Here is a 15,970-nt window from a genome sequence, read left to right as displayed (position 1 = left end):
ACCACATTGGTCGTCGTCATATAATCCCATGCAGTGATGTGTTATTCCCGACTGCAGATGGCCACAGTCCAGGACGTCGTTGCGTTAGTAGCATCTGACGTCACTCACTCTCTGACCTTATTACACGGTGTGTAACCATGGCGATTCAGTGTTCCTGATGTTCCCTGTCGTCTGGCCGGCCGTGCGGGCACGTCATCACAGCTCTGGCTTCTTGTGCTCCGCGCGTCATTACCTCGCCGGACTGAGCCAGGTTAGGTTGACGGACAAATTGCCGGTGTCGGATTTTCATCCGCTGACGTCCGAAGCCGATTTATTCTAACAGCGGGAATGCTGAAATGTTTGCACACTGTAGAGGAGGATCATTGTGTTTGTTCAGCCATGGTGGCATTTATCCGCCCTTGAGTTAAGTAAGCGAAATATTTTGGCTGCGGTCCAGTGGAGGCCGCGTGACGTGTGCACAAAAACCCTGAACTGGAACGACCATGTCGCGCACACAATTGACTGCTGTGTTATCATACTTCACAGGGCTGACTGCACACCAGAGATATTTGTTGTGCTCCTAAGCAGTCCAAACGTTACATGGTGGTACCTTGACTTGATTAAATGTCCTTGTTTGTTTGAAACGAACTGAACACATCAAAAACATTTTGGGTTTTTATTAAAGACAAATAGCACTGGGTTGTGTAAAACGGTGTTTCCCAAGCTTTTGGGATCCAAGGCACATATTTGACATTAGAAAAATCTTACAGCACAGCACCAAAAAAAAAAAAAAAAGTGGATATACTGGTTAACTACGGAACGTCTGCAATCTAGTGGAAGAGTATTTAATTTTTCTGCCTGTCACTATACGCCGCTGGCATAGATAGTTGAACATCCATCATCCGAACCGTTTATACTCGGAATAATCTCTCAATGAAATGCATTTAATCCGTTCCAGCCCTCCAAAACTGCCCCAAAAATGTAAAAAAAAAAAAAAAGTTTTCATATGAAAAGTTTTACTCTGTGTTGTACTGTAAACAAAAAAAACACACTAATAACCTTTGTTTTCAACGTAACTTGCAAATACGGAAAAATGCGAGCAGTAAATAATACTGTACCTAATACTTTGTTTTACCTTGGTCTTCTTCTGCGGTGGTTTTTTGGCAGTTGGCAAACCATCAGCGCCACCAAGTGATACTGTCCTGTTATACTGCAAGGAAACTGATGTGAAGTGCTGCCATCTAGACGTATGGGTTTCAAGTGCACTCATATCTCAAGACAAAAAAAAATCGGCCAGGCGTTGTCTCATCTCTCCAAAAACTTGGAAGTCAAGGCACTTGCATCTCAAGGCGCCAGTCTAACTCTCCTGTGTGTAAACAATACCCGTTTTTATAACTATGTGCATTGTGTAACTGGTAAGAAAAACTGCCTACTTTGACAAAGTAAGGACTAGAACTTAGATACCTGTTCTCAACTGCAGGAAGTAAAAAAAAATCATCATCAGAAAATAATATACTTGAGTAAAATGATGGAAAAAAAATCTACTGACGTATAGTAACAAAGTACTTGGTACCCAACATTTGGTTTGTGGTCTTGCTCCAATCGCAGTATCTTGGCCTATTTTCTCATTAGCATAACAAATACCGTCCTACTTTGCATTGCCTTGAATGCTTTCATGTCATCCACCATGGCAACGTCGAGCCTTACTGGAATTTTTTTCTCTGATGAGGATGTGTGCATGCTGATTTAAAAAGCTGCTTTCTCTGCTCCTTTTGTTCAGGGTGTAGAATTCTATCAAGACAAGAGGAAGAGAGTGTGCCGCTAACATATTCATACCCTTGATAGAACCTGCTGCCGCGTAATTGCATCTGCGTTCGCAGGATTGTCAATTCTTTCTTTTCTATCGTCCCTATCCCCTGCTATATCATGTTTTTTTTTTTTTTTTAAGTGGCTGTTTTTTCATGGGTTTTTACATTATACCGACAAGTCCAAACTTAGAGTTGCACAAACAAGCCGGGCAGTGCTGAGCACTAGAGGAAGAGGTGTGATTAACAGCAAAAATGAAGAGGCAGAGAAGGCCCCCAATTAAGCTCCAGTAATTGTTGCTCTACCAGCGCAAAGAGAGAATTGCTTGCTTAATGTCTTGCTGCTCCGTGTGCGTTGAAGTAGCACTTTTTTGAATTACTGTAACATTGATACTAATTTCTATTTGCCTGTCTGTGATGTTTCACTTTAAGCTAGGGGACATTTTAGTGTTTATACAAACTTAAATTCTCTTAAGTTCTATATGTCTGTTTTTTGGACGCTTGGAGGCATTTGTTGGACGCTCTGCCTCTTATTTGGAGAAAAAAGTGCTAATTCAAAAACATGATTTTCCTAATGGTGGTCATTCGGGATATCATTATAGCACAGGGAATGGGAACGGTAATGTGTTACACTAATTAACATCTGTCCGTCCATTTGCTCGCTTACATAACTGGTTACAAATGAGCTGACACATGTTTTTTTTAAAAATCCAACGTAAAGGTGTGGCCGCCCATTCATGAGATAGCAGGTCTGGGCTGTAACTGGATCTGGAACTTTCAACCCTGACCATCTCCGCGGTACCGTTGCCAGGGCACCTAGAAGGTTTGTCTCCACGTAACCTCCACCCCCTACGCTCCATCTCCCACACACTCGTCTTTTGTTTTCCATCCAAATACTCTTCAGTAGAGCAGAGTTGACACTTTTTCACTGTTCACTGCAGGGCTCGGGTTCACTGTATACTTCCTTCCTGTGATGCCCTCACCTGTGGGAAAGGAGAGCCACAATCACTGATGTACCATTTATTGAACACAGAGAGAAAAGTAAAAAAGATTGACGCTAAGTACACTCCTTCAACTTCCCAAGCCTCACCAGGCTCCGCCTCTGAAAGGCACATGTACTTGACACACAGAAACTATATGTAATTTTTTTTTTATATATATATCTTATGCTGGCTTTTTTTCCCCAAGTGCTTTATTCTGAGTGTGAGTAGCCCATTTCATTTCAAATAGGAGGTAAATCATAATGCAGAGTTGATGACGCAGATTCTTAATCAAATGACAAAGGTGCATCTCAATTCAAAAATCAGCACGCCATGACCGTCGCCATGGTGACAATGCAGTGGGTTGTTAAAATGGAGACTGAATGTCATCAAGCCTCAGACACGCTCGCACATTCTGTCATAGCGTATGCTGCAATACAGATACTGCAACTTGAAGCTGAACTACATACTCAGTCGCTTTAATATGCTAATGTGTAAATTCCGATCCAATCCAATTAAAATGTGTGTTGTAGTTTCTGTCTTAACTGCTTTAACTGTAAAAAATATCTCAAGCTTAAAGCCAATATAGAGGTTTTGTACAATTTTCTCCAAAATTCTCTTGAAGATGTCAAGCTTGAAACTCATCACGTGCTGTTTGTATGGGTTCTACTAAATTCACAAAAATGTACAATTTCCTGAAGTATACTTGATCTCTGGATTCTTCAAACTCCCCCATGATCCCCAGCCCCACTATCCCATAAAAATACACATAACTTGAACATTAACTGTTTTGAAGTTACCTGTGACCCTTTAAAGAGCAACATTGGTATGTGTCACAAACTTGTGCAAATGTGGTGGTAACACAGACAGTTCTCTGAACTGTTTCAAGCTCCCCCGCATGAACACAGTCACCACTGTCCTGTAAGAATATACATGTGTACATGACTCCCAAGATTCCCATGTCCTGATGTTCCTGCGGAAACCTTTGCAAATGTGGTGGCGATAAATAGTTCTCTGAACTGTTTCAAACTACCTCTTTAGGAATGTTAGCAAGTCAAGTCAGATTTACAGCCCTTAATCACAGAAACGGGCTTAACATGCCCACAGTTGACAGATAGTAACGACATCCCCTGATCTTAAGAAAAACAAAGAGGACTTTTGAGAAGGGGCCGCAGATGGGGGAATCCCCCTTCCAAGATGACCCGGCTGCAATGGCTCCCGGGTGGGCAATGCTACGCAATGTTAGTTGCAATAATGTAAGAGTCCATTTAGTAAGATGAGATGAGCCCTACTCAAAACCTGGCCCGATTGGTCAGTGAAGAAATAGCAGCGCCTCCGAGTAGGTTAGTCCACCTCTGTCCACATATAACTGTACCATTAAAAAATGGAAAGTAAAGAGTATCACCATTTTTCTTTTTTGCCTTGATTTAACAGACAAACAAATCTAAAATCCGTTTTAGTTGACATGGGTCAATTTTGACCTCTGGCCTCAGTGTATACACTAACTTGTAGTTCCTGTTAAAAAAATGGCATTTTTAAATTCTTAGATTTTTTTTTTATTTATATTTTTGAAAGATTAACATTCATGTCAAAACGGGGCATATCTGATCCAAACAATATGCCTAAGGGTTAACTTTAGCTATTTCAGCGCTGTTACTCTCAAAGAGAGCGAGCGAGAGAGTGAGGAGGCGCATGGCACGTCGCAGGCGGCCACTGTTGACCGCGTGGGACAGCCTTCTCCCTCCCACTGGCGGACGAAAGGGAGGCTGCTCTCCTCCTGGCTCTCATCCAGACACAACCGCCGCCCGGGTGTCCTCGGGTCATGGACGGCGTGCAGTCTCAACACGTCGGCGTGGAGGAGGCCGAGGACACGTTCCGAGCCCTCGCCTACGACACCGCTCTCAGCACGGTGGTGGCGGTGGCCGTGTACGTGGCGCTCAAAGCCGGCCTGGACTGCGTCCGGCGGTGGCGCGCCCGCATCTCGGTGCTCGTCGTGGGCTCGGGTCCCGTGGGGCTGACGGCCGCCCTGGTCGCTGTCCGCTCGGGGAAGGTGCTGAAGCTGACCGTGCTGGACGAACGTAACCGGAGCGCGCTGCTCTGTCGGCCGCAGCAGATCGCCCTGGACCCACGCAGCGTGGACTTTCTTCTGGGACTCGGCGTGGACTTTGACAACATGGAGGGATGTTGGCACGACGAGCACTTCTTCACCAGGATGGGCGTGTTCCAGGAGTACCTGCTCAGCATCCTGGAGCAGAAGAAGCAGCCGGTGCACGTCAGGGTGCAGCTCGGCACCAAGGTATTTGCAACACACCCTTTTACGTTTTTATTGCTTTTCATAAGGTTTGTTCACAATTGGTGCCAAAGTACTTCTGGGTGCGTTGGCAAAAACTGCCCCACCGCGTTTCTACCCAAAAAGGGGGAGAACAAGTCGAGTGGACGTCATAGTTGTACAGTGAAGATTGCAAGACTGCCTCATGCACTATAAGAATTTACCCATTGTTTCCTTTTTGTACAATTTGTTCCTGAAAATCTAAAAAAAAAAAAAAAAAACGGACAGGCTGCGTAACCTTTCTTATTATGCTCGAAATATGTCATCATTAACATAACTACAACTTTCCGCCAAATTCTTGTGTGTGCTGAGCGTGCATGTACACAATTCCTTTTTTTGTAGTTTTGTATTAAAAAGTCAAGAAAGTGATTGGAAGTGGTGCTTGACATTTTGTATGATATCCTACAAAATGATGGATTGAACACAATGTGCTCAACTTTTTACTTTATTCCATACCAAATTTTCTTGAGCTCAGGCAGGTCTTTTCCCCTAGGTGGAGGTGGGGGTGTCTTGTCCCCCAGGCAGAGCGCATCATGGCCTTAAGAAATAAGATCAAAAACGTAGGAAGAGTTGCCTACTCTATGTATGCAGAGTGTGCGCAAAGAGTGATTGAATGCTCACTGAATATTTGTGTCATGGCTGCAGACCAAAGACTTTTTGTTTTTGTCCCCTTCCCCGCCTCATTAAACAGCAATGCTTGCAATCTAAACCTGCTCATGACCTTGTTGCACCGTCCACATGTCCACATTTATGGAGGACCAAAACTGCCCAAATTAAAAATGAATAAAAGTGAAAATAAAAACAGATGTAAAGAAATGTAATCGAAAAAAATAAAAGAAACTATAAATAAATTGATAAGTGTGTATATATATATATATATATATATATGTTTATTTTCATTTTTAAATATTTTTTATTTTTGTACTTATTCTTCGTTTTTTTTATACTATGTATATATTTTTAAAAGATTTAAAAATTAATAGCAAAATAAATGTGAAAATACATCCAAAAATATCACTGGGATGGACTCAATTTAAATCGTCATTACAGAGACAAATAATTTTACCAATTTAAACTTCAAAATCTTGGTGTCAAGGGAGTATGTTGATGTGAGTAGAGACATACGACATTTCATTCGTTTAGAAATAAGTAGTGCTTTAATGCCATTTGTTATAGACAATAACAAACTTTTTGGGTGGCGTGACAATTAATTGTGTATTTGCGCTCTTTGTGATTGGGATTGGTCCTCTTATGCCTACAAAATAGTGAGGTCTCACTCTATACAGTGTTCCCCCACATTTTCACAAGCTATTGAATTTTTTGGGCCGGGGTCCTTTCTTCTGTTATTTGCTGAAAAACTCTTTTGTTCACTGGTTTTGCGTTCAGTTAATAACAGTATTGTTGTTGAAGTAATCCAAAGCACTTCATTCAGACAAAATTAGTGTTTCTGACATCTTTCAGGGCTCAGTCTCTATCCCACTGTACTTAAAAAAAAAAACAATGAGCACATACAAAAAATGCAATATACAGTAGTTGGGGAAGACTTATTTCCTGATATTTTCATTCAGTGCCTGATGCCTGTTGGCACGTCTTTTAAAGTGTTCCCCTCTGGTATGCTCGAACGCTATTAACATACTGTCGTTCCCCCGACTGTGAGCCATTACATCTGCCATTATTGCTCTCTGTCATAGCCTAACACCACTTTGTCACTCGCCATCTCCTTCCCTCCACGAGCACCTGCTATTTTACCCAAGGCCACTGTCGTATATGCTGCCGCGATGAGAAATTTCCTTTGACAAGTGAAGCATAGTGAGTAGCGTGAGCGCATTTAATTAATTGCTCAAGGGGACCAATTCAGTCAAATTTGGATTTGAATCTAGAGAAATATGCCTGACAAAGTCAACCCGTTCCTGTATGAACATTCCAAATAAAGATAGAATTCTAAAAAAGTTTGATCACCAAATGTTGGGAGGCTTCATCTCAGTGTGTTTCTAGTGTGTAATTTGTGTACTAGTGATGGCACTAAGCCTAACACCGACAACTAACCCCAACCTATTCCCAACAGTCTATTCTCTTCATTTGGTACTCTTTCTCTTGGCTGCACTACTTCCAGTACAAGTATTTAGATGTTTGATTTCGTTGTCCAATCAAATTTGTGTTGACATGTCATTCTAATCTTCCCCGGGCCTTAAGAAACAGCCCCCCTGACCTAGGTAACTTTAACTACTGTATATTAGAAATTGAACTGTTTTATTAACCCAATGGCAGTTTCTGGCATGTGCAACATGCACGGCCACACAGAATGGTATTTTTGGGGGGATGATATTGTGACACATAGACATTATAAGGGGTCTTCAAGGATTGTGCTAAATAAACATTGAAGTGAGAGGTTATAGATCCCAAGGATGTATGACATGTTCATGATTATTTGTATTTGGGGAGGAGCTAAGGTTGGCTCTTTATTGGTAGAACGTGAGAGAGCAATGGCATGTTTATGTTATTGGCCTTGATGACATCAGCATTTTCCCATCCTCTGATTGGTCGGAATGAGCAAAACTTGTTACAGCCGAGTTCGACTAGCAAAAGTGTAGTGATCTTCACACATTAACACATAAATGCTTCACGTTTTTTTGTCATATTATTAGGTAAATACTAATTTTGAACTTCTCCAGTGTGCTGTTATATTGCTATATTGTTATATATAATATTGATGGTTTCTATAATTGCAACCCGATAGTGGTGGTTCCACTGTGTTTTCTTCCCTAGTTCACCGAGGATTATCTGCGGCGCATCCCAGCTGGCGAGTGGCCACGCGTGATTGTGGTGGCTGACGGCTCATGCGGCGACTCTTGCTCCGTCCTGGGCCTCAGCTCCGACTACACGGTGGAATCGTGCCACGCCTACGGCGCCAACGCCAGCATTGAGAGGCTGGACCAGAGACAGGTGCAATAAACAAACGCAAGCATGAGCACACTGAAGTGTGTGGAGCGATAGGTGCGGGAAATCAGCAGAAACAGGATATTGCAGGTTATTAAAGAGACCATAAAGCCACAATTTGAGCAAACAGGCAATAACAAAAGAGGTGATGAATATAAACAGTCCTGCCGGCATGTCAGATAAGATATTTACCTTTTTATTCACATTGTCCCTCATTTATTTCCCAGCTACTGTAAGCTAATACGAAATTCACATACAGGCACCAATATATTGATTTTCACGACTGTCATATTCACAGGTCCAGGCAGCATGCTGGGTGGGTTCTATACTACAGTATCTTCGTGTGAATTATTATACAGTGGACATAAAAAGTCTAGACACCCAAATGCCAAGTTTTTGTGATGTAAACAAAACAAAAGGAGACCTAGTAAATATTTTCAAAACTATTTCCATCATTAATGGCAAGAGTAAATAAATATATAAATAAACAAACAAACAACTGAGATAATGTGGTTGCACAAGTGTGCACACCCTCTTATAACTGGGCTGCGTTCATAAATAACCTATCAAAGTCAGATTCATGTTTAGTAGGAGTCAGCACATACCTGCCACAATTGAAAGGTTCGTCTGATTAACACCAAATAAAGTTCATATGCGCTACTAGGCTTTTCCTGACTTATGCTAACACTGACTGTTATTTTGAATTGTTCAAAGGCTTTGGTTTCAAGTAAGGAAAAAAATTCTCATGTGGTACTGTGGGTATGCTGTTCTTTTTGTGATGATCAGTGTTACGTTTGCAGTTGCCCCAAAACCTTTTTCAATTATGGGCAAAAAGTTGGACCATACCAAAATCTCTTGAAAACATTTTGGAAAATGTTTTATGGTCCAATAAAACAAGGTTGAACATTGTAGCCAAATCCGGGTTATAAAAGGGTGTGTACACTTCTGCAACCACATTATTTTCATTTATTTTTACTTCCCTGATTTAAAAGATAAAAAAACCCAGCATAAATTGACTTGTACGGGTTATAACAATTTACGGGTATATACGGGTAACTTTAATTTTCTTTACACCACAAAAACCCGGCATTTGAACAGGGGTGTGTAGACTTTTCATATCCACTGTACATGCTAATCCACAGTCCCTCCTGCAGTTTGATGCCATCCTAACTATTCACATCACGTCCACTACGCACAGAGGTTGTGTGGCTTCCTCTTGTTTTGCCCCTTCCCCCCTACCCCCCTCCAGGCTTGTTTCCTGTTCTGATTGAATTTGCCTCCCAGGATACGACCCGGTCGGCCTCGCTTGCCGTCCTTCCCCATCCCTGTCCCCCGTCCCCATCATCTCGCCAGCCGCTAAATGCTGTTTGATCCCACTTGGCTGCTTTATGTCACTACAAGGGAGATGGATCAATTCCGGCTAGAGGGAGGATGGGGATGTAATGTTGTAGTGTTGGGCTGAAAGGGAACTATCATAAGCAGGGATGGTGAATCATGTACTGTACTGTATGTTCTTTACATTATCACCTCATGGAGCCCATGCATGCAAAGAGATTAATCAGCACTTAAATTGTCCAAATTAGGGGTTCTCAAAGTCCAGGGATCCCTTTAAAGAGGATGCGTTTTTCCAAGGAGCTCCTCATAATCCCAACACCAATTAACTCAGTGTACAGTATTCCTGTAATTGCTTGAAAGTGCCTCTGGATCATCCCCCTGTCTAGCTGATCAAGTCATAGGGAGAGAAACTCAGTGTTGGGTGATGTCATGTAAATGAGCCCCACTGTTACATCACAACACAAAATTTGCAATGACAAATCCCCCGGGTGAGATTTTGTGCGACTTGTCATTATTGTGTCGTCGTATCCTCGTCAGGTGCCCACTCCGGAGATCCGCGCCCACAGTCTCTACTTCGACCTATCCGCGTATGGGGTCGAAGCCCTGAGGGAGCACCGCAACCCCTCGGCCAAGGCGGGATTCCACTTGAAGATCTACGGCACCTTCAGGAACCGCTACATGGCCCTCGCGTGCCCCGCATCCGACACCAGGATGATTCGCTTCCTCAGACACACGGCCAACTCCTCGGTGAGTTACTAGTACGCTCTTTGTCCGCGCAAATAAGCAGAGCTGGGCATTTTACTCAAATTTCCCGATCATTTTATCGCCTGCGGGGTACCCTTCCGCCGTCCGTCTATCCGTCTTTTTGTCCCGCCGGACCAAATAGTAATCGCCTATAGGCCGGTCCGCCCAGCATTTTAAACGGGCTTCCGTTGCCGTTTCCGTTTATCAACTTCGACCAACTTCCACTAGCATACTCGATAATAATCCTCAAAAAGGAGTTTAAGGACTAATTTAGTACAGGAAATAAGTACATTTACTTAAGTTCACGTTTAGTAATAAACTATCAGTTGATGATAAAAAGTAATATTCCAAGTATTTGCAGTACATAGATGTGTGGTTTGCCTTGGGCCCCCAAAATGAGAAAATACTGATAACGCCCTGAGCAAACATCAGAGCTCTGTTTACAGAAGGTGCTCTAGGTACTCACCACCTTGCATTCAGCAGATGGACCATGATAATGTCAGTGTGTGTGTGTGTGTGTGTACACTGTTGTGTGTGAGTGCATGTTAAAGTCTGTTGATGCACTCAAGTGCGTCTGACAAGACGAATGGCGTGTACGTGTGTGCGCGTGCGTTTGCACGTGTGCTTCTTTTTGTGGCCGCAGCATGCGCACACTCAGGTACGTGGCAAAGCCGTCCTTGTTGCTACGTGGGCGTCCATTCACTTGCGGTGCAGCGTAGCGTTACTTGGTAACACATGCCTGCGCCAGTTTTCATAGAGAGAAGATACGTGTCACTAAACAGGAGGAGAGAGAAAAGGAGGTTTGGTTGGCACTGAACCTACCCCTTGATTTGGAAAGTGTTCATCTCCAGTGCTTTAATGACCCACCACTGATTCCAAGTCATCAAAACAAGTTCATTCAACCAAAAACAGAATTAAGCCTGTGGGATCTATGCAGGCCATTTACATCTAGCTCATGTCCTTTTTTGAACCATTTTAGCTGTGTTCATAGAAATTAAACTTGCCAAGGGTGGGCATAGAAATGAAAATAACTGATGCTAATTAGAAATTGTATGCATTAGGAGCAAAAAACATACAAAAAAGAAAACTTAAAAAAAAAAAAGTCAAACAAGCTGAACATGTGTTAGAAAAATATATGCCTTGGGAGCGTGATTGTCCAAAATGTCACTGTAAGGAGCATCTTTCTTTCTTCACTCGATCAGATCATGAAGAACATCTTCCATCAGTCCTTCAACGCGTACAAGACGGACATCGAGCCGCGGCTGAACGACGTGACGCTCTACCACATGCATTGCAGCCGCCGCCTCTTCGAGATCCAGCTGTCGCACAGACGCGTCAGCGCCGCCTACATCGAGGGGGACAATGTCGCCGTCACCGTGGAAGGAGAGGCGGCCCGCGTCCTCAACTTTGACACGGGTACAACATGCCGTTATTTCCTAAACGGAGACATGCACTACTTATCCGCCCCCCCCCCCCCCCCCCCCAAAAAAAAATGTTTGGGGTATTATATTAATATTAGGCTAACCCTTTCAATGCAACATGTGTAAGTGTAATGGTGGTTTCTGGTATGTGCATCATGTGTGGCCAACTGTTTATTGTTTCAATAGCTTTTGTACAACTTGTGCTCTAACAAGGAGCTGAACTGCAAAATTCACAACAGGTATTTTATCCATGAAAATGTCCAAGACCTTTCTGTGACTTTTCCAGTCCCTTTGGTTCAACCTGTTGATGACACCATAAACTCACTGGCTTGAGGGAATTTGATTTAATTTGATTCATAGTGATTGTACAGTATACTAAATCATCTATGAAATAGTTCTACATCAAAACCTGTGCAACATGATTTAATGCTTGGATTTCATTCATTGTTCGGCTCCTTCTAATGTGCACACGACGGCCACCTGGGGGCAGTATAATACAGACAAAAGGTTATACATGGAGACGGTCACAAAAAATGTATCATTGTTTATTCATTCAATATTTCTTAAAGAATGTCCACTATATGATGTTGATCCAGTATGTTGTAATTATTATTACCTCTGTATTGTGTCCTCTAGGCTGCGGGGTGAATCTAGGCCTTCGGGGCCTGGAGTCCATGGGCACGTTCATCTACGGCACGGCCACCGCCGTGGACCAGCACGACGTCCTGGAGGCCCTCTCGGCCAAGATGCAGCACTCCAGACAAGTGGCTCGCACCTTCAAGCAGACGGGCCTGACTGAGTCCATGTATGCCTGACACTGACCGCTTGCATGGACGGTGCAAACTGTGTCCTTCTCGTGGTCACAGAGAGAAGGTAACGCCAATGCCACTGACTTTATATCAACATCAACTCACCTAAAAGCGCACTGTAATGATTTTCTGATGTCTTTGATAGAGTAGCATATTTTTGTGTGAGTGATTGTATCCTTTTTCATACTGTACGTACTGTACTTATACGTTCAAGTTCAAGTGATCCACTGCAGCCCGAATTTGTACACAAAATGCTAACCTTTGCTAACGTAGGAGTTAAGTCATAATTACAGTAAATATTTGTATGAAATAAACACTTTTAGGCCATGAATGTAAAACAATCTAATTAAAACAAGAAAGTACAGTGGTAACTGCACATGACTTCTGCGTGACAATGTATGCTTTTGCTAACCAGCAAACAAATATTGGTCAACAGCAAAGTTTAACCAGAGATGGCTTTGTGTCCCTAAACATATTTTTGACTCTGATTTTATGTCTTTACTTTTTTCAAGTACATCAGCTTTGTGAATTTTTTTTTTTTTTTTTAAGTTTGACATAAAAGTTTAGCCAATAAGGAATTTACCATGCGTTGTAATTTACAGCTATAAGGTTTCATGAAAAAGTTCCACCTTTTGCTCACCCAGAATTTATAAATATTACTAAATGTATCACTCTTCCGCAAAATGACAGAAATGGAGTTATCCCATTCTAATTCTCAGTGGCTTCGTTTACCTGGGTGGTCTCTTCCTGTGGCCCCCACCATCTTCAGTACTTTCTGTAAGACCGGGTTTGTAATTTAAATAGAGCTTTGCTGTCCTCTAGTGGTGTTTTTGAATGGTACAACATGACTAAATAACCTGTCTTGCCACACCACGAGAGTTACCTCACATATGAATGTTGACACTGGCTGCATCACAGTTAGATGGCATCTATTTCATGAACATTTATTGCTCCATGTACGTTTGAATCAAAGGATGCAATTCAGGTGTTGCGTCAATGTAAATGCACACACATTTCCGTACTTCCCATGCATGAAAATAGTACTTTTTTTTTAATCATGTCTTTTGAGACATAAAGGACTGTACAACCCCAAAAATGTTTAATTGAACTTGACTTTCAGTTGTCGGCTGATATGAGGCTGAAGAGCTGTTAAAAGATGTCAAAGACAAGACTGTAGACTGCACAAGGCTGGGATGGGTCACAAAAGTTATTCTTTCCTTGTAGCACCTTTCACATCAGTGTAGAAAACAAATAGAAAGTGTCCCCATCCAAACCCGTTTGTCACAGCTAATGAAGAAGGCCCCATTCATGGGTCAGCTTGACCCTCCCAGGTCAACAGTGTTCACCTCTGAACTGGCCCGTTGCTCCACTACAGGGCCTCTCATTACGTAGATTAGACGCTATAATGGCAACATCTTCTATCTTTGCATATAATTAACAGCAGTGGTGGGGTGTGTGGGGTGGTGAAGGACAGCTTAATCAATGCACGGAATGACAAGTTGGTAAATGAATTAGACTGGCCAACGGGGACCGCGGGCTGTGATCAATGGCAAATGTTAAGCGGACTGACTGCACGGTGAGATTCCACTACTTTGCACTCATTTGACTCAAGTCTAATATCTCCAAGGTATTCATTTGTGACGCTAAACTGGAAGTTGAACACATTTCTTGGCCTTGATTGTGCCAAAGTGACGTATTATGGAAAAAGTGCCATACATGTTTCCTCCTGCCACAGGAGGGCAGTGTTTACCTATAAAAAGCTACTACATTGGTTAGCCCACTGAACCAACTAAAAACTTTGTCAAGCACAGTCAGACATACAGTATACGGAAGAGGATTAGGGCCAGTGGGGGGAAAAAAATAAGGTTGGTATGATTCTCACTTTTATTTCAGGACTCTGGCTTTATTTTCCAAATTTTGACATTAAAGTCAGAACTCTGACTTTATTTTCCGAATTTTGACATTAAAGTCAGAATTCAGACTTTATTCTCATAATTCTGACTTTAAAGTGGGAATTCTGAAAAGTGAGAATTCTGACTTTATGCTCCGAATTCTCACTTTAAAGTGGGAATTCTGAAAAGTCTGAATTCTGACTTTATTATTCTAGGAATAAAGTCATTATTCTCACTTTAAAGAACAATTCTGACTTTAAAGTCAGAACTCCGAGAATCAAGTCTGAATTCTCACTTTAAAGTCAGAATTCTGAGATAAAAGTGAGAATCTTGCCAACCTATTTTCTTTCCCCCACTGGCCCCCTCTTCCGTAGACATATGAATAAATTAATAAGATAATAAGATTTTCCTTTTAACTGTTTATAAACGGCTTATGTTGTTGTTTTTTAAGAGTCAAGACTTCACCTTGCCAAATAGTGAGCCTTCTACTTTGCCCCTTTGTTATAAATGGTAGACCCTCATTAATGATATTTCTGTTATGCAATGACGCTCAAAATAACAGCAGGGTCGGAGAAAATGGACACAGTGAGTCTTAACTTGCCAAATAGTGAGCCAACAATTTCTTACAATGCCAGTCCAATTTGTAACTATATACCGGCAGTTTAGAATTGCTATATTTATATGGCTAGCCAATATTGTAAAGGGGTATCTGTTTTTTGCATCATGGTATTCATTCACACATAATATCACTTAAAATAAAAATGCCCTTTACCAAGCGTTAATGATTACTTTAAACATAAGTTGGTAAAAAAACACTTCGATTAGCCAAATAGTGAGCCCTCCACTTTCACCCTTTCTTATAAATGGTAGGACCTCATTAATGATACTTCTGCAGCAGGATCAGAAATTAAACAAAATGGAAAATGTGACATTTCAACTTGCTAAATAATGAGGCAAAACTGTTTAGAATGCCTTTTGTACCAATGAGAGTTTCCTTATTTTCAAGTGGTGCTAGCTTTTTTCTTATTTATTTGTGATTTTTTTATACCACTATCTAGTATATAGTACATTGTCTTTTTAGAAATGTTATCTATTTTTTCTTTAATTGTTCATTGATTGGGAACAGTGACATGGTAATGATCCATTCTGACTCAACTGATGAAATGACGTCATCCAGTGTCGTTCCCCGCCAAACAAAGGCTCCAAAAAGCAAACCAAAATGATAAACAGAGAGGAAAATAAACTATGAATTAGTGAGTACGATGTATGATATTCTAATTTTGGCCTTTAACATTCACCTTCACATGAACTAAACATCCACCATGAATGAATGAGGATGTTGTTCTCACCCTTCCCTGCTCGTTTGAGAAGATGAGAGCCGAGGATGCCAGCACGGCTCGGTATCGACGGGCCTTCACTTGCCGTCTGACGCGCAGACAGGAAGTCACTGTCGCATGACTTGGATATCGGCACCTTATCCGATGCCGCCTTGTCTCTGTTGCCTGCACAAACAAGTCTTACACACGAGGAAAGCAATGAATGATGTCGTTCTCATTCACAATATTTGTGTCATGTAGTGAAGGTTACATACTGTTCATTTTTAATTTTGAATATCCTCATAATTGTCTATACTGTGTTAAATTACGAAATACAGCACATGCCTTTTAAAAATATATTGGGCTACTAGCCTATTTGATATTAATAAATGGATGATTAAGAAAATGAAAAGGAAATGAAAA

The 15,970-nt window shown here is 41.8% G+C and overlaps 1 protein-coding gene and 1 long non-coding RNA gene across 6 annotated transcripts; one reads left to right on the top strand and one right to left on the bottom strand.

Annotated features, from left to right (window-relative positions):
• The first annotated feature begins 18 nt into the window (after positions 1 to 18).
• Positions 19 to 12,715, top strand: LOC147148924 (uncharacterized). 3 transcript variants are annotated; one of them, XM_086027767.1, is made up of 8 exons: positions 19 to 250; positions 2,506 to 2,607; positions 2,726 to 2,825; positions 4,413 to 5,060; positions 7,860 to 8,036; positions 9,903 to 10,112; positions 11,312 to 11,525; positions 12,167 to 12,715. In XM_086027767.1, exons 4-8 carry the CDS (start codon positions 4,587 to 4,589, stop codon positions 12,343 to 12,345), a joined length of 1,254 nt encoding a protein of 417 aa, XP_085883893.1. In that variant the 5' UTR covers positions 19 to 250; positions 2,506 to 2,607; positions 2,726 to 2,825; positions 4,413 to 4,586; the 3' UTR covers positions 12,346 to 12,715. The 3 variants fall into 3 exon arrangements, with proteins under 3 accessions (XP_085883893.1, XP_085883892.1, XP_085883894.1); XM_086027766.1 differs by lacking the exon at positions 2,726 to 2,825; XM_086027768.1 differs by lacking the exon at positions 2,726 to 2,825 and having other exon boundaries at positions 63 to 127.
• Positions 11,635 to 15,741, bottom strand: LOC147148923 (uncharacterized). 3 transcript variants are annotated; one of them, XR_015086430.1, is made up of 3 exons: positions 15,581 to 15,741; positions 12,147 to 12,305; positions 11,635 to 12,010 (listed from the first exon to the last, which is right to left on the bottom strand). It is a non-coding gene; the product is annotated as an uncharacterized LOC147148923 (long non-coding RNA). The 3 variants fall into 3 exon arrangements; XR_015086429.1 differs by lacking the exon at positions 15,581 to 15,741 and adding an exon at positions 13,072 to 13,099; XR_015086431.1 differs by lacking the exon at positions 15,581 to 15,741 and adding an exon at positions 12,445 to 12,490.
• Positions 15,742 to 15,970: the final 229 nt, after the last annotated feature.

Source organism: Filicampus tigris, chromosome 4, assembly GCF_054856515.1.
Source record: "Filicampus tigris isolate MCC_2025a chromosome 4, RoL_Ftig_1.0, whole genome shotgun sequence".
NCBI lineage: Eukaryota > Metazoa > Chordata > Actinopteri > Syngnathiformes > Syngnathidae > Filicampus > Filicampus tigris.
This window is presented reverse-complemented; position numbering and strand designations above follow the sequence as displayed.